The 24,440-nt window shown below is 32.6% G+C and overlaps 3 protein-coding genes across 4 annotated transcripts; all 3 read right to left on the bottom strand.

Moving 5' to 3' along the window:
• Nucleotides 1-2,512: 2,512 nt before the first annotated feature.
• LOC106763731 (L-type lectin-domain containing receptor kinase IX.1-like) lies at nt 2,513-4,985 on the bottom strand. The gene is made up of 2 exons (XM_022782479.1): nt 3,580-4,985; nt 2,513-3,318 (listed from the first exon to the last, which is right to left on the bottom strand). The coding sequence occupies exons 1-2, from the start codon at nt 4,926-4,928 to the stop codon at nt 2,667-2,669; spliced, it is 2,001 nt and encodes a 666-aa protein (XP_022638200.1). The 5' UTR covers nt 4,929-4,985; the 3' UTR covers nt 2,513-2,666.
• A 4,425-nt stretch (nt 4,986-9,410) lies between these two features.
• Nucleotides 9,411-17,928, bottom strand: LOC106765198 (enhancer of rudimentary homolog). The gene is made up of 4 exons (XM_014649730.2): nt 17,797-17,928; nt 17,560-17,653; nt 10,547-10,667; nt 9,411-9,969 (listed from the first exon to the last, which is right to left on the bottom strand). The coding sequence occupies exons 1-4, from the start codon at nt 17,797-17,799 to the stop codon at nt 9,879-9,881; spliced, it is 309 nt and encodes a 102-aa protein (XP_014505216.1). The 5' UTR covers nt 17,800-17,928; the 3' UTR covers nt 9,411-9,878.
• A 3,140-nt stretch (nt 17,929-21,068) lies between these two features.
• LOC106764028 (probable folate-biopterin transporter 6) lies at nt 21,069-23,917 on the bottom strand. Of its 2 annotated transcripts, none has more exons than XM_014648227.2 (4): nt 22,975-23,917; nt 22,374-22,469; nt 21,942-22,124; nt 21,069-21,801 (listed from the first exon to the last, which is right to left on the bottom strand). In XM_014648227.2, the coding sequence occupies exons 1-4, from the start codon at nt 23,581-23,583 to the stop codon at nt 21,208-21,210; spliced, it is 1,482 nt and encodes a 493-aa protein (XP_014503713.1). In that variant the 5' UTR covers nt 23,584-23,917; the 3' UTR covers nt 21,069-21,207. The 2 variants fall into 2 exon arrangements, with proteins under 2 accessions (XP_014503713.1, XP_014503714.1); XM_014648228.2 differs by having other exon boundaries at nt 21,071-21,801; nt 21,942-22,115; nt 22,975-23,915.
• Between the last annotated feature and the right edge of the window lie 523 nt (nt 23,918-24,440).

Here is a 24,440-nt window from a genome sequence, read left to right as displayed (position 1 = left end):
AATTTCAACACAAAATGAAATCTTAACTAAACAAAGCTAGACTATACATTTATACCCTCGTCGTTCATCGCTTAGGGTTTATGCTCTACATATATCTCATCTTTTTTTGTTCACACTCATAAGATAATCATTAAAATTCATACAACAAGAACAAACAACAAACAACATAAGAAAATAAGCTAATGTTAAAAGAATTAAACATGGAGGAGGCATAGTTATCTCATAAACTACTGGTTCAATACGTCGTAGGATCTTATATGGACCAACAAACTTAGGAGACAACTTCTTAGAACAGATAGATCTTCCTACACTAGTGGTAGGAGTCACTCATAGGAAGACATGATCTTCAACTGTAAACTTCAATGGTCTCCTTCTCTTATTAGCATAATTCTTTTATTAATTTGAATACCAATAAACGTCGATCCCCTAACCCACTGACGTCTAATTGGTGCAGAAATGCAGTTAAATGTATTTTTGGTTTAGGACTTCAATGACTCAACATAGTTAGACATATGTTGTTTGATTGACGGATGTTTAAAAGCCTTTAAACGTTGGATCCATTGATTACTGACGTCTAAAAGCTTAACATATGATGTCAAATAGAACTTAGCCGACGTCTAAGTGATTTATGACATCATTGTATAAAGTAACCAACGTCTAATTGATGATTTTATTTATAACAATGTCACTGGTCATTTTTTACGTTAACTGCTTGATAATCTGACATTGAATGGTATATTTCACACTAGTGATACCTGTTAGTAGTCGGCTCTTAAGGTATAAATCATCTCTCACTCGGTAGCAAAGTAATCTCTCAAGGATCAAGGTCTCAACTAACACAAATGAACACTCTATTGCAAAATATTTGTAGCTTTTTATCTTTCCACCCCTTATGTCAACCCTTGGATCTCTTATATCTAAGGGCATGGGGTCATAACTCTTCACCTTCTCAACGTCGTTTCAATTCTTATACTACCTATAAACCCTTCATCTTCCACATCAAATCAAGTCTGCCACTTCATCATTACAACCTCTTTGTCTCTATGTTTCTCGAGATTGGAGGCTACTATACTCATAAGGTCAGGTAACCAAAGAAATACAAATTTTCTTTCCACACGGCAACAATGGATTCCGGCACCATGACAATAACATCAAGATTCAATTATATACATATCGAGTCTGGGAAACTAGTATATCACATGTGTCCGAGTACATTTCAACCACTTATACCTAGATGTGGTTGACCCTTATGGTATAAAAACATACCATGACGGCATGGTCAACCCCAAGGCAACCTTGACCATATTAAAATCAAGATTAAACATCATTAGCAAAATTGATTAACTAAATACTAATTTGGGTAATTAGCCATATTAACTAGGTCAGGCTCATCCAAGTAAAAATTCTATAAATAGTAATATAAATAGCATAGTTTATGAGGTAATTCATTATATTTTTCATTAATTATCACATTTACTACCTGATAACGCATATGAATGACTTGAACGTCAAAGATGTCTTTTGTAGATACAATCTTAAGCTAAGAGGCTTTTAGTGAGTGTTTGTTGGAGTCTTTAAAGGATATATTTAGTCCTATAACAACAATTTCAAATTTATTATTCTTTTTTCCATGAATCAATTTACAATGTATCATCTCTTTGAAGAAGTTTACCTTCTAAAATAGACATTTTAATGCAAGTGAATAAATGTTTCTTTCCAAGTTATGACTATTTTATGATTAAAAGTTTAGACCTAGTCACTTTTATTCTATCATTTATTATAAAACCAAACAAAGGTTTTAGTTTCTATAAGTTATAAATCAATTAGTTTCAATTTTGTTTTCTTCAAAGTCTTTAATCATCTTCCTACCAATATATATATATATATATATATATATATATATATATATATATATATATATATATATATATATATATATATATATATATATATTTTAAATTGTAGAGTCTTTTTTCCACTCTTCATCTATTCCTTAGTTATTATGGCTATAATACTCCAGGAATATTTTTGAGTGATTTCTTTTATCTATCTCCTCGTCAATAGTCATGTGAATTCTAAGTAAAAATAGCATATCATCGATTGTGATATGCAATTTGTTGTAGGTATAGAATATTTGGAGTGCAAAGTGAGAAAAAAAATTAATAGAGAAAAATATATAACAATAGGTTATAGATAAAGAGTATCTAAATTTAAAAATGTATGAAAATTTCTCAATTCTTAACGAAAAACAATTCTCTGTGTAAACTACAAAATAAGATATCAATTCTATTTGAGTTAATCAATTAGTATAAGTCTTAAGAACGTGAGACACTTTCAAAATGAAATTATCTTCAACCCATTTACATGTATATATGTATATAACAGGTCATTGATCATGAACAAACTATATTTAAAGGAAATTATCTTACACAGCCTAATAGCTTATATTTGACAGCCATTTAACATCTTCTCACAAAAGTAAAAGAAATCACAGAACGAAATGAAAAAAAACTTTATTTAAAGGAAATTATCTTACAGATAGTTAATTGCTTATATTTGACAGCCATTTAACAACTTCTCACAAAAGTAAAAGAAAATCACAGAACAAAATGAAAATCTGAATGAAAAAGTACACTACTTCATTCCTTCCGACATGAATTCAAAGGTTAACGTCCAACACTTATAAAGCTGTCGGTGAAAGGTAGTGTCTGAACGGACTGAAAATTAGGTTGTTCTGAATATGTAACTAGAGAAGGAGGAAGACGGTCATGCATATCAAGTGGAAGCTCCGGCAATGGCGCTTCTAGTTCAAGAACTTTGATCACTTGTGCAGCCTTTGGCCTTTCCTTGTCGTTAGGGTTAGTACACCACAACCCCACAATGATCAAGCTTCTCATTTCATCTACATTAAACTCTTTGTTCAATCTCTCATCAACAACATCCATCACATTCCCTTTCACATACTGTTGCCACACCCAGTTCATCAGAGGCACATGAAATTCTCCATCATGGTAAGTTCTCCTTCCACATGCGATCTCAAGAGCCACAACCCCAAAACTATAAATGTCTGATTCCTTGCTAGCCTTACGTCCGTTCAGGTATTCTGGGGCAAGGTACCCGAAAGTCCCCACCACCCCTGTCATTTGAGTCCTCAACCTCGGATCCACAAACTTTGCCATTCCAAAATCTCCAAGCTTGGTGCTAAAATCTGTGTCCAACAACACATTTGCTGACTTGATATCCCTGTGAAGAACACACTGCTCCGCATCTTCATGAAGATAACGAACTGCTGCAGCCACCCCTAATGCTACCTTGTACCTGTAGGGAGAATTGGGATGAAACGAGAGAAAGAAACATGTACATGTAAATATGTATACAATGCAAGAAAATCAATGCTTGTTTGCCTATGTTTATTTAATTATGTATTTTCTTATTTTCATGTTCATAAAAGATGGAGAAGTTATTCTTTTAACTGGTGTCAGATGTGATGCAAAACACACATGGTAATATTTTAAATGTTCCAAACAGGTAATAAAATACATTCAAGAAAATAGCATCTATGTTATATATCGAACTCACCTAACATCCCAGGTCAAAGGTTTTTTGTCCCCAAAGAGATGAGTGTCGAGACTTCCATTAGGCATGTACTCAAAAAGCAACAGAAACTCACCTTGCTCGTGGCACCACCCTACGAACTGCACCAAGTTTCTGTGTATAAGACGGCTTATAACCCTAACCTCATTGATGAAAACTCTCTCTGAATTTGCAAACTTAGCGAAAATCCTTTTCACCGCAACAACCCTCCCCAAATCACTCAGAATCCCTTTGTAAACCTGTCCCGAAGCTCCTCGCCCAAGCTTTCTATCATCTGCGAATCCGTTGGTGGCTGCAAGTAGTTCTCTGTAATCAAATCTTCTTGGTATAGTTGCTCTATCCAAATCAAACTTAACCAAGTTGGCTCCACCTTCACCATCATTACTCTTATCAACCTTATCCCTTATTTTCTTCTTCATTATTGCCCACACTGCAACACTCACAACCACGGCCACCAAGACCGCCGAAGAACTCGCCACAGCAATCACCCAAACTTTTCGTTTTCCGTTCCCGTCCCCACCGGAGGAATTATCCGAAGCATCGGAATTCAACGTTGAACTAAAGTCCCAGGTGTAAATAACATTGTGTTCAGTGAATTCGCCTGTTGAAGCGGAGAACCCCACATCTACCCACTCTGGTAGAATTTCCATGAGGTCAACCGTGTAAGAAAGTGAAGAATTGGAGTGTGACGTTGCTGTTCCGTTGAAGGACCAAGCCACAAAGAGGGTCTTGTTGGAAGCTGTGTAGGTTATCAAAACGTTACATTTCTTTCCCAGGTTTTTGTCAATGTCAAATTTGGCAGAAGTCACGGAACTGAGAGAGTTATCGTCTATGCCAACATGCTGCATGGGAGGGTCAATGGTGCCATTGAACGTGTCAAACTCAACCGCGAGGACGTGGTTGTGGCGAATAAAGGTGTTGGAAGTGGTGTTGAAAAGGGCAAAAGTGCCACCACCTGAGTTGGGAGGAATCGGGTAGCCATGAGGGGCCATGTAGAAGGCGAAACCGTCAGCATAGGTGCCGTTTTTGGCTCTGTCAATGGAGAAAGTGAAGTGTGTGGTGAAGTCTGTGAGAACATTCGATGATTGGTCCCACAGGCGCAGAGGTTTTGCGTACAAGGCTCTTCCAACGCGGAAAAGATAATCCACAATGTTGAGTTCTACGCTGCCGTTGCTGGCTTTGCCATCACCTATGTATGCCATGTTTTTTTCACTCTCAGGGTCGTTGAAGTTTGTTATGTTGAAATTTAGTGATTCTACAGTTTTAAGAAAGGGAGGATGAAGAAGCAGCAGAAGAACAAAAGTTGTCACCATCTCTAGCAACCTCATTCTCATTCTCAGTGGCTGTTCTTTTTCTCCCCTATATCATATATATTTTGAAAGACAACGGGAAGAACAGTTGTAGCTAGAATTGATGAATGGAGCTTCTTGTTTAAATATATATATATATATATATAGAGAGAGAGAGAGAGAGAGATACAAAGTACACATGATTAACAATTTCTCCATTTCAATCAACTTTCTTTTGTTTCTTCTGCATTCGTAAGATTAAAACTCGACCATAAATAAAATATCCAAATTCAAAGAGAGCAGTGTATGCATTACATGTTGTAATCACTTCGTCGTTCATTTTTTTCTATCATTTTTTAACCGTTAAATGCTACTATTTTTTTTTTTCTTTCATTTAGCTTGAAATGTCAATTGAATAGTATCCAATATATTCTTTTCAAATATAAATGTCTTATTGTACTTAGACCAGTCAGACAATAACAAATAAAGACAATTAGCTTAATTGGAAAGACTATATCAGTCGTAGGTAAAAGTGTTTTGGAATTGGTTTGGTTTGAAGAGGTTTTGGTTCAGTTCTACGTCATTTAGTTTATGGCATGTTCTGCGTCAACGTATGCTTATTGATGAGAGTCTACTTATGCGTTGTCGTTCTGGTTTGTAGTTTATGAGACAATATATGCATTGAAAACTTCAAGGTTTTGAATATTTGGAATTGGTTTAATAATGTTGTATCGGAAGCTAAGTGGCCGTTGATATCCGTTACATCTGGGCATCTGTGAAATTGTTTAGAATTAGCTTATTGTTACGTGATATTAGTATTTATGTTTGTATATTTTAATAATTTTTTGAGAACAGGTATTATTATTTTATTAGTTTGTATATTTAAAGTAGATAAATAGTTGTAAAAAAATTGTTAAAGATAATTTTTCATAATAAATCTAGTTTTTGAATCAGTTTAATGCCACAACTTAATAGTATTTCAATCTTTGGGTGTATTATAAGGTTAATTAAAAGTTTTAGGTGTAGTATAAGGTTAATTTAGTTAAAAAATCAAGTTTTAAAATGGAAATGAGCAGATAAATTTGAAGAAAAAGTAAGAAATTATCGTTATGAAATTATGAATTTTTTGTGATTTCTTAAAGAAAAGCGTGAGTGCATGTTTTGGCCATATATGATTTGATGTTATCTTATACCAAATTTCCTTTGGTCAAGTTTTTCTAGAAGTTGGAATGGTTTATCTAACTATAAATGATTTTCTTGATTTTTATAATAATGAATGTTCTTATGTAATGTTATTTATTTATTTTTATCTTTAATAATACTTTTGGCATGATGCAAATGATGTAGATATGGAAATATCTTAATTAGAATATCATAATCCATAAAGACGTGTCACTTTATAAAAAAATATATAAATAATTCACATGATATTTATTTATTATAATTGAACCAAAAGTCTTCATTCAGTAGTTAAAAAAAGTTCCCTTGAACAAAAGTATCAATTGGACATCGGCGGCAATTAATTTAAATGTTGAAGAAGACTTCCACAATCAAGGAACCAATAGGAAAGAAACTTCCAGAAAAGAATTTAGTAGAGATAATTACATTGACTTCAATTATTTGATGTTTAGGTTATATTTTTTAAAGTTGTGAAAATAAAGTGTCATTTCACTATTATGCTCTCTCAAGAATAAGAACGGATCAGATCGAGTACGAATAGTGTTTACTTACAACTTGATATGATAAAAAAAATCCACTTGTTACTCAGATTCACTGCTTACACAAATATTTGCTTAAAAAATATTTACAGATATTTTAAAACTCGCCGATACCCGTGAATAGCTGCAGATACCCGCCAATATTTAAAAAAATATATTTTTATAAATTATTAATGTTAATTTTAATATAAATTTAACATAATAAAATATAAATTAAATTTTTATTTTTAATTTTGCAGATAATGGATATCTGCATGTACGGATAATATAATACTCGCACACGACCGTTTATAATCGGGTATTAAAATACCTCCTACCCACAGGTTGCAGGTAATAAATATTTGTGGATATCAATTATCCATCACGATTGGCTAATAAATATTTGTAGATATCAACTATCCATCACGCTGCGAATATCCACGGGTGCGGATTTTTCGGTATCCCTAATTTCCATAGGTTATATATGCATTTTATAAAAGATATTTATAAATAATTTACATCATATTTATTTATTATAATTTAACTTATTTCTATTATTTATAATAGTTTTACATTAATTGAAGGGAAGGTGTAAGAAAGTTTAAATGTCCATTCTTCTTTACACTTTTTGAAACTTCTTTTAAAGATAAATTATTATTGAGTTTTAATGTTCAATAGGAACAATATCTCATATAAATATAATTAATTTTAACAATATCATTCAATTTAATACACTTAAAATCGAAACATTTATATTTTTACTACCCTTAATAAAATCATATAATTAATAATATCACTAGACATACTTTGAATTAAAACAACTAAAAGTCTTCCTTCATAAACCCAGTAAACAAATTCCCTTGACCAAAAGAATTAATTGGACATACGGGCCAATTAATTTAAATGTTGAAGAAGACTTGCACAAGGAACTAATAAGAAAGACACTTTCGGCTAGAAAAAAAATTAATAGAGATAACTACATTGGCTTAAATTACTTGATGTTTAGGTTATATTTTTTTTTAAAAGTTATGAAATATATTGTGTCATTCTTTGACTATTCTACTGCCTCTCTCCATAGTAAAGACTTAGTTTAACGATAATAAATTACTTGATTTTTAAATTTTTAAGATATAATAAATTTTTATGAGTACATAATAATTTTCTTAAAATTCAATATTTGATAAATTATAAAATTTAGGTTTTCAAATTCTTCAAAAATTATTATTTTTATGTTATCCCTAATATTATATTATTTTTATTAAAATGATCTTAAAATAATTTTTAGTTTTCAATTTATTTTCTGTCATATATATTCTTATCTTATTTCTTAAGAGGATTTTATATATTATTTAATTAATTAGTTTAGTAGATATTTCTTAAAGTTGGTTACAAAATATATAGTATGAAAATTTATCGTTTATGTTGAATAAAAGATATTAGTTTTCCTTTCATTCTTTTGACTCTTTCAATCACATGTTGTTTGAATCACAAAATTCTAATAATCTTCTTCTTGACTCAAAGTTAGGATATTCTATGTTTTTTATCCATATCATCTAAAGTTCTTCCACTTTTGGAAGTTCCGATCACAATTTCTTGTTTAGTCTTCACATCCTTACAATCTTCCACAACTTCCTCATCTACTTGTAGTTGTTTTTTTGGCTTTTCGCATTTCTAACTTCTGCTTTGGGAAAAATTGTCTTAAGCTGCTCTTCTTCCTTAATTTTTTTTATTCATTTTGACTTTCACATGCAATTTGTATATTACTCTCCAATATTTGTCTTATGAAAAAGGCAACCTCATTTGTTTTCTATATTGCAAAGTTCCGCATACAGTTGATTTGTCTTTCAATTTGTCTTTCAATTCAGGCAGCTCTTGTACCTTATATTATCTTCAACCTTGTGCATAACAAACTACTCTTCATCAATCAAATTCAAGGCAAAACTCTTGTCTTTTATTTGAACTTTGAATAATTCTTTATTGACTGAACCTTTATTCATGCAGGTTTTATCTTCAAATAGAAGTTTATAGCCTTTCTCTAGAAGTTGGTCAACCCTCAACAAGTTTTGGTCAACTTCAAGAACATATAGAACATCAGTAATTAATTTCAAACCTATGTTCGATCGTGATGGTTCGTTTGCCCTTCACTATTATTTTTCTTCCGTTTCCATTTGTGTTGTAGGTTGTATCAAAATCTTTGAATAATTTTTTATCGTAGGTCATGTGGTTCATGCAACCAACTACTATCAATTAGGTAATTTTTTGTTGATCTTGTAGTAGCAAAGCATGAAACAACAAAAAGTTATTTTTCACCGTCTTCAACCATAACTTGTACATTCTCTTATTTTTCTGAAGACTTCTAGATTTTCTCCACATGTTCTAATTATCCACATGACACTTCACATCTGGCCTCCACCAACACTTTAAATGTGAATGATTGTTTTTCTTACAAAAAGATCATGATGAAAAAACATGAAAAGATTTGTTATCCTGACTTACCTTTTTTTTCAGCAATTTAGCTACTAAAGTTTTGAATTATATAATCCAAAGTCTTTCAATCTTTCATATTGTCGAAAACTCTTGGATTGTACATCCCAAAACTCTTGGATTACACAATCCAAAAAAATCAAAAAATAACTTCTAAATTGTACAATCGATAAAATGGAAAAAAAAAAAAAATATGACAGTGCAGGAAGAAAGTTATAAAGGAGCAGGAACCTTGTTGGCAGTAGCATTACTTCTGACTAATTATCAGGATAGGCAATTGAGTAGAGAAAAACCCTACTATTTCTACTCATTTCTTTTTCTTTCTTTTTTTTTAACCAATCCCTTCTACTTAAAATATTCGTATCTTATTCAAGTAGAAATTCTCTTCTACAAAAGTAAATAACTGAATAGTTGCAGTTGCTACCTCACATATTTATGAGCATAGCATCTACCACTACAGAACAAATGAGCCATGTGGAATATGAACTCTCAAAACTAGCATTTCATACGACATCGTGAATTATAGTGTATTTAGAGGTTACTCAACAGTGCAACTTACTGGTTGACATTACAACAAGATGAAGGTATTTTAAAAAGACAAATCCTCAGACAATTGAAGGTAGAGCAACCATGCCCACTACAATCATTTGTGTTTATAAAACTTCAGCAGTAGCAGCTGTCGAATTATAATTACGTGCCAGCATTTGCAGTATTCGGTATTCATATTACATAGCCAGCGAGGTATAGCCACATAACAGACAGGTTCAACCCTTTGCGGTTTTTTACATTGAATTGCCAAAAGTTAGGGGATTAATCAATGTGCCAATTTCTTCAAATGCTGGAAGGTTTTTTGCTTAATCCACTGTCGATCATGCGGCAAGTAAGCATGAATGGAACTATCATACCTATGCAGTAGAATCAAAACGTCATATTAATTAATGCCAAGCCAAACCACATGCAGAGAAGACCCAATATTTAAAAAAACAACTATATGCATAGACAATTGAAATATCCTGTCACAAGAGACCACTCATCTTTCGTAACTTTTTTCCGAGGGTCAAAACATGTTAAGGGCAAACATATGATACAACGATTGCCATGATTTATTAAGTTCTTACCAACCCTCAAGGCTGATGGGAGGAGGAAGGGGAAGAAGGATTGTTACAAATCATATTTTTTTCCTCCAACAATGTTATCAAAGATATCAGACCTCTAAAAAATTATTAAAAATTTATTTGTGGCCGCTTATTTCATCTATAAGAGCACAAGCTACTCTATTAAGACTCAGAAGTGCAACCAATTTTTCACCCCATAATCTTAATTTTCATTCGACTTGTCAATTCTCTACATCAGTTAAACCGACAAACAGAAATATTATCGGAGCTGTAACACTACGTCACTGAATGTCTTTCTAAAAAAATCTGACTGAATTAATGAACTATGCACGCACTTGACTTTTGAGTGAGAGAAAGAGAAACATACACTAGGGCGCTCATGTCCGCAAGACCATCTATGAAGTTGTAGAGATCAGCAATATCATAAGAGAGATTTCTGATGGCCGGATTTAACTCCTTCAGTTTCCTTTCATACAATGCACATATGCCTGTACAAGGACAATATTAAAACTGTATTTAGTGCTAAAGAAGCATACATAAAATAAAAAATAAAAATAGAATGTATGTAAAAAAAATATACCAGCTTGTACCCAAAAAGGAAAGCAATTATTTCCATAGCAAGCATCAGTTACCTATCCATAACCTTTCTAGCATGCTATATTTCTAAGTTAGTGAAGACTCTTCCCACCATTTTTCATGTATTTATCTATATTTGATAAGTTATGGGCATTTCTTTAAAAAGCCAAAAGAATGTAACACCTTTTCGACGAAATGGAATTCAGATCAAAGAATATTTTTAGAATATTCATATTCATTTCAACATAGGCTTATTTTCTTATTTCAAAGAATTTGATTAATAAAAAAAGAGGTGATGAGAATTTAATCGGTGTGATTCTTATCAATAAAATAATTCTTTATTTTCATGCATAGTTTAAGTTGGTACCAAAACTCCCCATCTAGGGAGCTTTTTCTCACAGCCACATAAAGATCTGTCACCACTGTTAAGGCCAGTGGTGGGTGAGAAAGATGTGCCCCACGTCAGTAATCACAATGCCAACAGTTGCATCATAATCATATTGGGATAAGTTGCATTAACTGCTAGATAACTCATCGATAGGTTACCCATGTCTTATATGACATTGGACCTATTGAGTCTCTATTGTCTTTTGTTGCTTCTTCTACACTAGTTTCAAGTCTACCTTGTTGAGTATTTGGATAATTTGCTTGTGTTGACTCTAGTCCTACTGAACCTCAAAAATTGGCTTGTAAGGTGATTTTACAACCACTTGCATACTATATTTTGGTGAAATCCCGTCGATGTAGGATCTCTTATGACAAAAATCTCAAACATGAGACTACATATTTGTAGATAGTTTGATAGCAAATGACATGATAGGTTTGAATAACCTCACTAAAATAAACTCTAATATCATTTTAGAAAGTAAAATTTAAACCTAATTCAATCTCAAAAAACAATTTGTAAGGTGAGGATCGTACTCATTTCTATACTAAAGTTTATTCATATCTTTAATTGGCATAGAATCTTCAACACTAAATCATCATGTCTTTGCCTCAATGGATGTCAACTTTCATGAAACAGAATCCATTTTTTTCAACCATGCTATTCAAGGGAGAAAGCATTTGAAGCAAAGAAGTTCTCCTTCCTATCATTACCACAACTATCTTTGCAAGATGTTCGATATAAGTGATGAGGCCACAACAAATCGGATTGAACCAACCACGGGAAAGAAGAAGACGACAAATTCTTCGACAAAGAATATCAAAGAAGGAAACAGTCCTCTTTGACTCCAAGTCAATAAGAGTTGTCTAACTCAAAAGGTGAAGATCCCTTTAGATAACAATGGGAAGATAAGTGTTATTAAGAATTTATCAATTACATTGAGAAAGGGAAATGGATCATGTATTAAACATCCTATTTCTCAATATGTATGCATTGACAATCTATCTTATAAACATCAAAGTTTTATTGTTGCTATTGATGTTACCAAAACTCCAACCTCAATCCCAACAAACCATGAAAAATGAACATGGGACTCATACCATGAGAGAGGAGATGAGTGAATTAAAAAGAAAATCAACATGAGAGATTGTTGACAAACCAAGAGATGAAATAGTTGTGGGGTCCAAGAAGCCACGAAAATTGAATGAGAGAGAAGATGAATACGTTAGAAAGAAACTCAACATGGGAGACTGTTGACAAACCATGAGATAAAAGGGTTATGGGGTCCAATAAGCCATGAAAGTGAACATTCAACTCAAGTCATGATAGAGGAAATTAATGCATTAAAAAGAATCTCAACATGGGAGATCGTAGACAAACCAAGAGACAGTTTGTTGAGATTGGTATAACTCAGCAGAATGTTTAAAAGCGTGAAAACAATCAATAACCAAGTGGGGAGGGTGAATTAGTTCTTTTAAAAATTATAATTTTCTTTCAGTAATTTTATTGAACAGCTAGTAAACAAAGAGTATAACTATAGAGAAAATCACACAAAGGACTTTTATCCTGGTTCGAATCAACAGATTCTATGTCCGATCGTTAATCACTACAAAAGAGTAATTTAGTTTCAGATTACAATCAAAATAATGCAAAGATTAGGAACAAAAAACACCTTCCTTCGACACACGATGGAAAGAAAACCAGCTCAATCAACTTGAAGAGAACCGCTTGGACCTTAGATGCACTAAACATAAGTTTCTCCTTTTCACAAGACTTGATTGAACTCTTACTTAAACTCAGAGAGCTTCCTCAAACGTGTGCTCTCAAGTAGTTTAGGTTACCTCTTAAAGGTTTAGGAGGATTGTATATATAGGCCAAGGCTTAGAAAATGAAAAGACTGCTCCCAACTACCAGTAATAATTGATTACATAAGTGATAATCAATTATTTCAGGTCGTTATGAGTTTCTAGAAAACATGATAATCAATTATCTTTAGTAATAGTCAATTATTGTCGACTAACGCTGGACAATATCAAAACTAGTAGTGGTAATTGATTATTCCTTATGATAATTAATTATTGTCGTGACCAACCCTTTTCTGTTTTGGCATGTGAAAATCGATTATCCCCTGTTATAATCAATTATTGCTATAAAGAATCACTAGTTAATGACACTTTTAAATGCTTTACAAATGCAAAATGATTCCTATACAATGACTTCTACAATGTATGCTTTTAACATTTACAATATAGATTCTTCAAGTCTTTCAAGTGTATCATCATCAAAATCACTTCAAGACATCAATGCTCCTCATTGGTAACAATCTTCCCTTTTTTGATGATGATAAAAAAATTCTCTTTGTTTAAAGCATTTCTGTTTATCTACATAGTCTTATACTTTCAAACAGCATAAAGATGTTAGTAGCATTAAAAAATTATTATAATGTTTCTCCCGTTTTTTTATCATAAACAAAAGGGTCATAAGAAAGAGAGACTCCCCCTCAAATTTTGCTCCCCCTCAAGTAATTAAAGATGCAAACCAAAGATAATAAAATTTTAGATTTCATAAAAGCAAAGTCAAGTACATCATAAAAGAGGAAATACAAGAAAACAAGCATTCAAACATAAAGACATCTAAATTTAAAAAGTAAGACTAGGTGGTTGAAGGTTGAGACGATCCTCAATGTTTCCTAGCCGAATATCAAAATCTTGAAGACGCTCAATGAAATATGTGTAATAAAATTGATGCATCTCAAAGAGTTCTTCATGCCATGTTTGGTGAAGCATGCTCATCTCTTCCATTTGCCTTAAGAGATTTGCAAGATGCTCTTCAATGGAGAAGGATGAGGATGAAGGGATGGTTGAAGGACCAGCTCCAAACGGATTAGCTTCATTTACTAGAACCGCCATGTGGGCATCAATATCGTCATCTACATCATCTTGATTAGCTTCATCTTTGTTTTGAAAATATTACTACGAGCCACAAATCCCATTTGGCACAATGTGGTTTCTCCAATTTCCGACCCCACAGCTTGAATAGCACGAGTATTTTCGCCTTCGACATTTACTCCTTTGTATTCAAGGATGCAAGATACAAGGAAGGCATAGGGAAGATGGTAGGTTGGGTACTTTTGTGCCTTTAACATGGTGTCTATGATAAGAGAAGAACAATCAATGTGAATATGATTTAAAAGACCATAGATGATGAGAAGGTCTTGTTCAGAATCTGAGCATGGTTTGTTGCACGAGGGCAGAGAACCAAAACTATCAAGTAGTGGATCAATCTGTCTTCCACTTTGAATCCACCCACCAAAAGTTGACGGGGCCCAGTTTGTTGTTGAGGATTCCGAAGAAATGCTTGAAAAGCAAGAAGACAATTGAATCCAGCAACTCCAAGATGAACCTTGACAGAGTCATCTCGAATGGTCATCATAGTCACATTAGTCCAAATATCATCATCAAGAATGATACGAACACCTTTGAACTTTGTAGTTGCAACTCCATCACGAAGACGAAGGTTGTAGTAGAAGACTCGGATAAGGTCTGGATAGATGCATCCTTTCTGCTCGACAAAGTGTTTCAAACCTTGAGCTTCAAACAGGTTGGGAAATTGGAACCCATAAAACTTGTAATAACCTAAGCAAACATATTTGCAGGACATGACTTTTCTCTCCAAAAATGAGAGAATTTTGCTTGCTTCTCGGGATCAAAAATCCATCCTTCAACAGTTGCAGATCGAGGGGCACGAGGCTGAGAAGAAGAAGAACCTCCAATTCTTTTGCGAGTAGGCATTTTCCTTCTTGCATCTGCCATGGAGTTGAAGTGTAAGGGGATGGAAAGAGAAGAGTGAAAAAAGAATGTAGGATAATGAAAGAAAAACTTGGTAGATCTTGATTTAGACAGAGTTTGGATGCAAATGGGGTTTTAATCGATTATAGGTCAGTATTTATAAAGGAAAGTTTAAAAACCAGTATTTTATGCTAGTTTATAGTCGTTTCAGACTGTTACAGTTATTTTTTTGAAATAACATTGACAAATAATCGATTATCACTGATAATAATCGATTATCACTTCAAAAACATTTCCCAGAAAAGCGCTGATAATCAATTATCACTAACGATAATCAATTATGACCGTATGAAAACCCAGATTTTTAAAAACTCTCGAGATAATCGATTATGCCTCGTAATAATCGATTATTTGCGAATCAAAAGATGTTTCTTAGACTAGAGATAGTCTAGTAGAAAGGATGCATTTATCCTAACCTTATTCGAGTCTTCTACTACAACCTTCGTCGATAGAGTTGCAACTACAAAGGTCAAAGGTGTTCGTATCATTCTTGATGATGATATTTGGACTACTGTGGCTATGATGACCATTCGAGATGACGCTGTCAAGGTTCATCTTGGAGTTGCTGGATTCAATCGTCTTCTTGCTTTTCAATTATTTCTTCGGAATCCTCAACAACAAACTAGGCGCCATAAACTTTTGGTGGGAGGATTCAAAGTGGAAGAAAGATTGATCCATTACTTGATAGTTTGGGTTCTCTGCCCTTATGCAACAAACCAGGGGGTCCTTCAGCCATCCCTTCATCCTCATCCTTCTCCTTTGAAGAGCATCTTGCAAATCTCTCAAGGAAAATGGAAGAGATGAGCATGATTCACCAAACACAGCATGAAGAACTCTTTGAGATGCATCAATCTCATTACACATATGTCATTGAGTGTCTTGAAGATTTTGATATTCCACTAGGAAACATTGAGGATCGTCTCAACCTTCAATCTCCTAATCAACCACCTAGTCCTACTTTTTAGATTTAGATGTCTTTATGTTTGAATGCTTGTTTTCTTGTACTTCCTCTTTTATGATGTACTTGACTTTGCTTTTATGAAATTTAAAATTTTATTATCTTTGGTTTGCATCTTTATTTTGTTGAGAGGGAGCAAAATTTGAGGGGGAGTCTCTCTTTCTTCCGACCTTTTTGTTTATGATCAAAAAGGGGGAGAAACATTATAATAATGCTATTATTGTTTAAAGCCACTAACATCTTTATGCTCTTTGAAAGTATAAGACTATGCAGATAAACAGAAATGCTTTTAAGAACAATGCTTGCATTCGATGGGTTCTCAATCAAACTCAAGTTAGAATTTTAAAGGGATGAGTACAAATTACTGTTTGTAAAGGTAAAAAAAAATTCATCAGAGTATAAAACTAAGACAGGTTAAAAGGAGTAACCTAGACATCATACCCAAGGATTTACTGTTCTTTGTCTATGATAATCAGCATTACCATAGGATTTCGGAGGTCTTCAAAAATTTAGAAATACTTCGTAAAACAACAAATAAGAATATAAGGCATCTAATCCACGGAAAACAAATTGGAACCCAACAACAGCCAGACCCTTGTCTTCCCAAAGAAAATAAATATTTTGAATATGACTAATTTCACGTAAAATTATATCAAACAATCGTAAAAGCTTAAGCAAATTTGTGGAAGAATACATCAAATTCAAAATTAAAAGTAAACAAAAATACAAAGATGAATTCTTCTTGGAGAGTTTTGTTTTTTTCAAAACAAGTGTACCTTGCATACATATCCCATCCAGAATATAATAACCCAAGAAAAAAAAACAGAGAGAAATGATACACAAACCAACCAACACAATAACCTTCTGGTTAATCATTGCTGTAGACAAACTGTTAACCTCTAAATCTTTATTTCTGGTTTTTCTAATAGTTTTTCTCTACATCCCCCTCCTTCCAACAATACAGCTACCCTCCTTCTAATCTACTCTTTTTGAAAACTAGAAATTAAAACATCAAAACTAATTTAAAAATGACAGAATCATACACTAAAATCTAAGAAAACATCAGAAGACTTAAAAAGGAATTTGATTTCGGGTACTTGACATTGTACTAGACATTATGTGAATCTGAAATTTTAAACAAAAAACTAAACACAGAAATTTTGAAGGAACAGAAGACAAAATCAAAAATGAATAACAAGAACAATCACACTATATATAAATTTATTTCAGCTACCAGAAAAATATCAATTCATTTTATCTTTCTATTTTCTTCTACTTTACACGTGCATAAGAGGACCTTAACAGGGGCGAGTGAGAAGTCTATCAGACATGGACTACAGACAGACTGCAAAAATCATTGGACACCAAAATAAACTGAAATTAATTTAACAAAAACTTAAGAATAAAACCTAACACCAGAATTACACTCTGTTATTTTCAATTGAGAAAATTGCATTCCCACACAAATTCATATAAACAAAGTACAACACAAACATCTATTTAAAGTTAAGTTAACCAAATACAAAATCAAGAAGCAAGAAAGGCGAAAAAATGAAAAACTACCAATAAAAGTACACAGCTACAGTGCATGCAAGTATTAATTAAATCAATACCATCCATGGCCTGAGTAATGGATTCATAATCCATGAACGTCCTTGTTGCTCTGTTCTGAGATGTCTGCATTAGAATAATGGTGTGTCGATTAGCCTGCAAAATTCACGGAAACAAAAACACTTGTGAGTGAATAAATCGAGTGAAACAGAAAATCGGTTAGCGCAAAGAGGAATTGCCCTAATAGTTTGAGAAAAGGGAATAGGTATAGGAATAGGTAGGGTTAAGGAAAACCTTACCATAGAAAGAACAAGAGATTGAAACTGGAAACAATTTTTGCACTCTTTTATGAGAGTTTGCGTTTTGTTGCAGTGAGGGACCACGCAGTGTTATTGGGAAACTCAAATTTGCACTTCCTTCCAGAATATGCTGAGTCAGTCAACTTCAACTGCCACGCTTTGGGCAATTTCGACATTTCATGGGTATCCCTGTTAGCCCCCTTTATTGAAAAGTGAAATTTCAGTCTAGTAACATGATAAAAGATAATGTAATTTTTTTTAAGTGTGAGTTTTATTTTTCTATTTAAATATTTATATCTATGATGTTATATTTTGTGAAATTGATTGAATAGTAAAATTAAAATATTCCTAAGATGTTCCACTGATTGATAACATGATTTATAAAGGATAATTTGTTTTTATTTTATATAGAATTATATATAACTTGTGTAATTTGTATTAAGTCTTTTTTAATTCGATAAATTTATTGCTAGGCATAGATAATTATTAAAAAAAAATTATTATAAATTATTTAATTTATTTATATAGATAAGTATTGATGTAATATATTTTTCAAATACCAAAACATTATGATATAAAATTTTAATTTTTATATAAATATGAATTTATTTTTATAGAAATTATTAATAATATAATATTCTATAAAACATTATACATCTAATTTGAATTTATCCTTTTTATATGTAGTGTGCACAGTTGTGTGTAATTATAATATTTTACAGTAACAATGTATATAGATCAATTTATATATTTTTAGAAATTTTTACAATATACTTATTTTTAAAAGTGAATTAAAAATTTCATTTTAAAAATATTTGGACAGTGATTCATTTTACATATAGTTTTTGGATGTACTATTTAATATTTAAATAGAATTGTCATTTCTAAATTGGAGAATCTTTGGTTTGTTAACAAAATATATTTTCTTTTTACCTAAGTTTATTTAAATAAACTAATGGAAATATTTTAATAAAGTATTTACTTTAAAATACTAAGTTTTAATTCATTCAAATTATTTTTTTTATATCTATCATACGCATTTTGTGATTAAAGAGTTTAATCTTGTTTTCTTAGACTGATGTAGAACATCAATTTCCTAAATTAAAAGAGAGACCAAAACAAAAGTTCATCACCAGTTGATTGTTCTATTTAAATTATGATGGTGATCAATATGCAAGTATAAACAAATAATAAAGATTGTATATTTACATTTTCTTGGTAAAAAAAATATATTTATTAATGATAAATAAAATTATCAAATTACTATTTAAAGAATTTAATAAAATATAATAAGATAATCACTTTTTATTATTTTTTTTACGTAGATGAGCAAAATGATGTTAATATTCTAAAAAATCTTGTTTTTAAATTGATAGTGTGTTTAAGGTAAGAAAATTCAATTACTTTAATATAAAAATTTAAAGTATAAATTTAATTTTTATAAACGAGTGTCATTATTTCAAAATATATCATTTTTCTAAAAATCTTTTATCTAAAACTTTCTTTTTTCTGTCTAGGTTTTTTTACGGTTTGTCTATTCATCTATTTGAAAATTGAAGACCGTTAGGATGATCCTTGCGGCAAGTTCTTTACTTTTGTCCTATTAGTTTTCTTAATAGAGTAATTTGGTTCTATGCTCTTTTACTTGGTTGGTATGTTTTTTGTGTATAGTGGATCATTATGGTTCGCATGTACTATCTGGGTCTTCTATAAGAGTCTTTGTTGATAGGTGGTTTTAACGGTGTGTCTCGATCACATTTGTGTTGTTCATAGGAGTAGATAGAACTTCTTGTGCATCTAAAGGTGATTTTATGATTCCTTAAGCGCTTGGTCTGTCTTACAGGTAATGGAACCTAATTGCATTTTTTTTAACTGATAAATAACTTGTAATAGCTGATTATATACTTATATGATAGTTAATTTATGTAATTGAGTTGTCTGATAAAATATGACATGTGGAGTTAAGTTAGGTTTTTAGTTTACCTTTAGTGTTTTGTATGTTGAAAGTTGATATGTTGTATGGTTGATATTGCAACTGAGATATGTATAATATGATGGCTCAAATGTGTTTGTATTTGTGGTTATTGTTGGACTAATATGTAGGGTTTGAATGACATAAACCTGCAGAATTATGTAAACTCGTTAGGCAATCATATACTTGCTAGGCGAAGTCAAAATTAGAGAGTTATAGACTTGGTAGTCGCTAAACAAGAATACACTCATTGGACGAGATCAAATTCATAGAGGTCACTAACTTGACAGTCGTTAGACAAGAATATATTCACTAGACAAAATTAAAGTCAAAAAGATACTGACTTAATAGTCGTCGAATGATAATACACTCGTTAGACAATACCAAAGTTAGAGATAGAGATTTTCTACATTTTCATTGCTTTAGTTAAAATAATCTAGTTATATAATATTGTCTCATAATCAATTTGTTTAACTTTAACACGATATTGATAAAGACGTTTTAGAAGAAGAAAAAAATTATTTATTAAAACTGGATATTACTTTTTAATCACCTTAATTGTTGCGGCATAAATAATTAATATAAGATTATCTCATAATCGGATAGTATAACTTTAACATGTTTTTCTCTAAAAACCAATGTATTATCTATTTTTTACATTGTCTACAAATTAAGTAAAATTTAAAAGTGTATATATTGGTATCTTTCTCAAACTTTTGTTGGAAGTCCAACTATAAATATAATTCAAATTTTCTAACAATAAAATCAAAGTAAATAATTTATTGATGTCGGTTAAATAAGGTATGATATATGCACCATCATAATTTTCATAGTTAAATAAACTAAGTAAATGTTGTTAAGAAATATGCACCAACTTTGTTAGAGATAAAAAAACTTGCCCTTAACATTTACTTGGAGCAAAATAAATATACCCACTGTTTTTATTAGTGAATGAAATTTCCTAATGCTAAAATAATGAGTCCATGTGCTTAAGTGTTAAAATGAGTTGAATCCAATAGATCAACTCAAGTTAACCACTAAAATGTGAAAAAAAAAAATGGGGGATTCAAATTTTCAATCCACATTATCCAACTTGTAAAACCTGACATCAGGTTGGATTGACCTACTTGTTGGTATTTTTTAAGTTTTAGATGCTAAAAAAGTTTTAATAAAAATAAAAATTTTCAGTATGTTAAGATCTTGTATTTATTTTATTTGATAGATCAACTTATAAGTTGTATTTTGTATAACTGTTTTTGAAAAGACTGTAACATGTATTCAATAAGATGCCTTGAATTCAGCATCTGAATGCTTATATTGTTGGTTGCTAATATCAGTGTTACCTGTGAAGAATCTATATATTATATATATGCATCTAAAAATCTGCCATTTAGGAATTGCAGAGGTTAAAATGTGTGCATAATCGCAACAAATTTGAACTAAAGTTCAGTCTTTCCATTGAAAGGGACAAGTTCCAAATTCTCTTCATCTACATCATGAACCGTGTTATTTTCTGAAACATCAGAAGGAAGCAGTTCCTCGTATTGACCTGTTTTAGGGACAAGAAAAACCAAAGCAAGTATTGAAAACCTGAGCAAATCCCTTATGAGAACAGCCAACCAAAGGTTTGTGAAGTCAGTTCTGGTGATGTGGAGAAGACGAAGCAGCAACCCTCCACCCCACCTGGATAAGAGGGCACCCATGCTATCAATGCACATTAACAGAGCAAAAAATGTGCCCTCAATGCCTAAAGGGCACAACTGGGTGCTCAGCACCATCATGGGCATCCATCTGATTTTGCCTGTAATTCTTGTAGCACTTTCTTCAATGACAACAAAGAAGTAGTCAGGGATTCCAATGATCAAGTTCCAACGAAGGATGAAGATCAGATCCAGCACACCAGATATGCCATATAGGAGTTGTGCATAGAATACCAGGTCTCTGAATGCGTAGTCTTTAAGAGCCTTGTGGTAGATTAATACCCCTATCAATGATGCCACTGCACCGATTGCATAGATCACCCCTACAAACTCCTGCAAAACAGAGGAAGAGAATTAAGTTATGGTGTGTTGAGACAATGAGTTTAATCAGTGTGAATCAATCATAAGTTATTTATAACAAGTATGATTTTTTAAGTAATAATTAGTATAAGTATTATGATTATGAGGGGTACCTGAGAGAATGCAGGGCCAAGTTTTGGATCTGTATACCAATAAAAATGGCCTTCGTGGGTGGTTACATTCAAAGCCAGGGAAAGGAACATGAACAGAGAAGGCTTCCACACTTGAGGATACCTAATTGTCTTGAAAATGCTTCTGATAGTCGTTCCTACATTCTTCATCACTGCCTGTGAAATCTTATGTAGGTGACAAACATGCAAATGTAGATATTTCAAAATAGGAAAATTAGTAGTCTTTGTCTATCGTTTCTAAAACACTGTATCTGGAAATACATATATAGCAGACTACGATGAAGATAAAGAAATCAAAATAAGAAAAAGTGCATAACATAGAATGACATGATTTTAAGAGTTAAGAATCAATATATATTGAAGTAGTGTGAGTTTCTTCTAAAATATGCAGTGTAATGCAAAAAGTAATGAAACCTGTTTCTTTTCAATATGCGAAGTTCTGTTTTCATATATCACAAAACCCAGCACAATCGTCAAAGCAGGAGAAAGCGCCAAGAGACCAAGCGACTCCTACAAAATCCAATTAACACTGTCAATCAATCATCAATAAGTCAACTTTTATAATAATTCTTTTTAAAATATATTAATAATAATAACTTTTAATTCGTTTAATATGAAAAAAAGTTATATTTACACTAAATTAATTATGTTATGTTTCTAGTTCATACATGTTTAAAGCAACTCCATTTTTAATCTTTTAAATTACTAAAAAAGTGTCTCGAATTACACTAAATACGTAAACATTAAATTTGTGAAACTAAATAATTTTTTAAATTGTTTTTAATTGTTAAACAGTACATTTGAAAAACTGAAATCACATATTTTTAAAATATTTCAAAAACTATAATAATCACCTCAAATTTCAGAAATTAAAAGAAAAAATATTTGAATTTAAAATTTATTTTTACCACATATAAATATAATTTTAAACTAATTACCCAATTAAGTTCAAACGAAAAATCATGGAACTGTCGAAATCTGAGGAACTATGCAGAGTTCACGTCTGTGTTCGTACCTGGGGTCCGAGGCGGTGCACGAAGAACCCACTCGCGAGGTATCCGACGAGGGCGCCGGCGCCGGAGAAGTACCCGCAGAGGCTCTGCAAGTCCGGCGCCAGCTCCCTCACCTCGATGCTGTTCCTCGCAATACACGCATCGATTGTGACATCCGCGATCGCGAGCGAGGCGGACACGCCAAGGAAGCACATGAGCGCGGCTGTGGCGGCGAGGTTCCCGGTGAGCGCGACAGTGGCGGCGGAGACGGTGCCGATGAGACCGGAGATGATGAAGTAGGGTCGGCGACGGTATCCTCTAACGGGGAAGGCGTCGGTGAGGAGTCCCCAGAGAGGTTTGAGAACCCAGGGGATGAAGTAAACACCTACGAAGAGTTGAACGGTGGAGGGTTGAAGCTTCTGCACGTCTTTCCAGTAGTAGTCTGCCACTACCTTGAAGAGTGAGCCCGAGAGCCCTTGCCCTAAACCGTAGATGAGGAAGACGCCGATGACGAAGGAAGGGTTTAGCTTTGAGGAGAGCATTTGCAGCCATTGGATTGGTTGTGTTAGAAGAGAGAAAAGGGTTTTGGTTTTGGCTTTGGTGGTGACGGTAACGTCAGTGTTCTCACCCATTGCGTGGTTGTTGGGTGGTTTCAAATGCGTTGGGTTTGTGTTTCATGGATTAATGAGATGCGAGATTTGGTTTGATTTCAACACTGCAACAACAAGAAGAAGAAAAGGAAGAAGAAGATGATGATCTGTGACGCCATTCAGTGTGGAAAGAAGCGTTGAATAGTTGGGTCAAATTATGTGGAAAGATTGGGTATTTACTATTAAAATAGAGAGTTAACAGCTGTTCTTGACTGGGAAAAATCAAAATATACAAGAGAAAACTAAAGTCCTATGTTTTGCAAAAACTGTAGAAATTAGTTCTTTTTACTAAGGGTGTTAACTTTTCTAACGGTAATGACAAATATTTGATGACTTAACGTTTTATATGTGTGCTGACAGTGCCACTTCATTATATGGGTTAAAAAAGTATTTAATTTCTCAACCAGAAACCCTAGGGAGAGTTTGCCTCCCACCGCCTCTCACTGATCCGCCACTGCAACTGACCTCCACCCAACTAGCCATCGCGAGTTGTGGCGCAAGGCGTCGCCGACGCTGACGTTCGTTGCTGGAGTCGTCGCCGATCGAGGTGAGAATTCCCCTCTTCCACCGCTCGTCGCGCGAGTTGGAAGCGCCCAAGCCGTCGCAAGCCATCGTCCAAGGCTTTGCATAGTGTTAACATTCAAATGCAATACATAAAATATTTACTTGACCTATGTCATTTAAACATAATTGTATAAATATTGTAATAAAAAAAGATTATCTTAATATATATATATATATATATATATATATATATATATATATATATATATAATTTTACTATGAACATTTTAATAATTTAAGCCGAGACAAAAAAAAAGTAAAAATAGGTATTATAA

This window comes from Vigna radiata, chromosome 6, assembly GCF_000741045.1.
Source record: "Vigna radiata var. radiata cultivar VC1973A chromosome 6, Vradiata_ver6, whole genome shotgun sequence".
Taxonomy (NCBI): domain Eukaryota; kingdom Viridiplantae; phylum Streptophyta; class Magnoliopsida; order Fabales; family Fabaceae; genus Vigna; species Vigna radiata.
This window is presented reverse-complemented; position numbering and strand designations above follow the sequence as displayed.

Coding starts and splice junctions, on each gene's coding strand:
- LOC106764028 (XM_014648227.2), bottom strand. CDS start 23,583: ATGGGTGAGAACACTGACGTTACCGTCACCACCAAAGCCAAAACCAAA. Junction 22,470..22,974: donor TGCACCGCCTCGGACCCCAG/GTACGAACACAG, acceptor TGGATTTTGTAG/GAGTCGCTTGGTCTCTTGGC. Junction 21,802..21,941: donor TTGGCCCTGCATTCTCTCAG/GTACCCCTCATA, acceptor TCTGTTTTGCAG/GAGTTTGTAGGGGTGATCTA.
- LOC106763731 (XM_022782479.1), bottom strand. CDS start 4,928: ATGAGAATGAGGTTGCTAGAGATGGTGACAACTTTTGTTCTTCTGCTG. Junction 3,319..3,579: donor CCTTTGACCTGGGATGTTAG/GTGAGTTCGATA, acceptor TTCTCCCTACAG/GTACAAGGTAGCATTAGGGG.
- LOC106765198 (XM_014649730.2), bottom strand. Junction 10,668..17,559: donor CATTACTCAGGCCATGGATG/GTATTGATTTAA, acceptor GTCCTTGTACAG/GCATATGTGCATTGTATGAA. Junction 9,970..10,546: donor GCGGACATGAGCGCCCTAGT/GTATGTTTCTCT, acceptor TCTACTGCATAG/GTATGATAGTTCCATTCATG.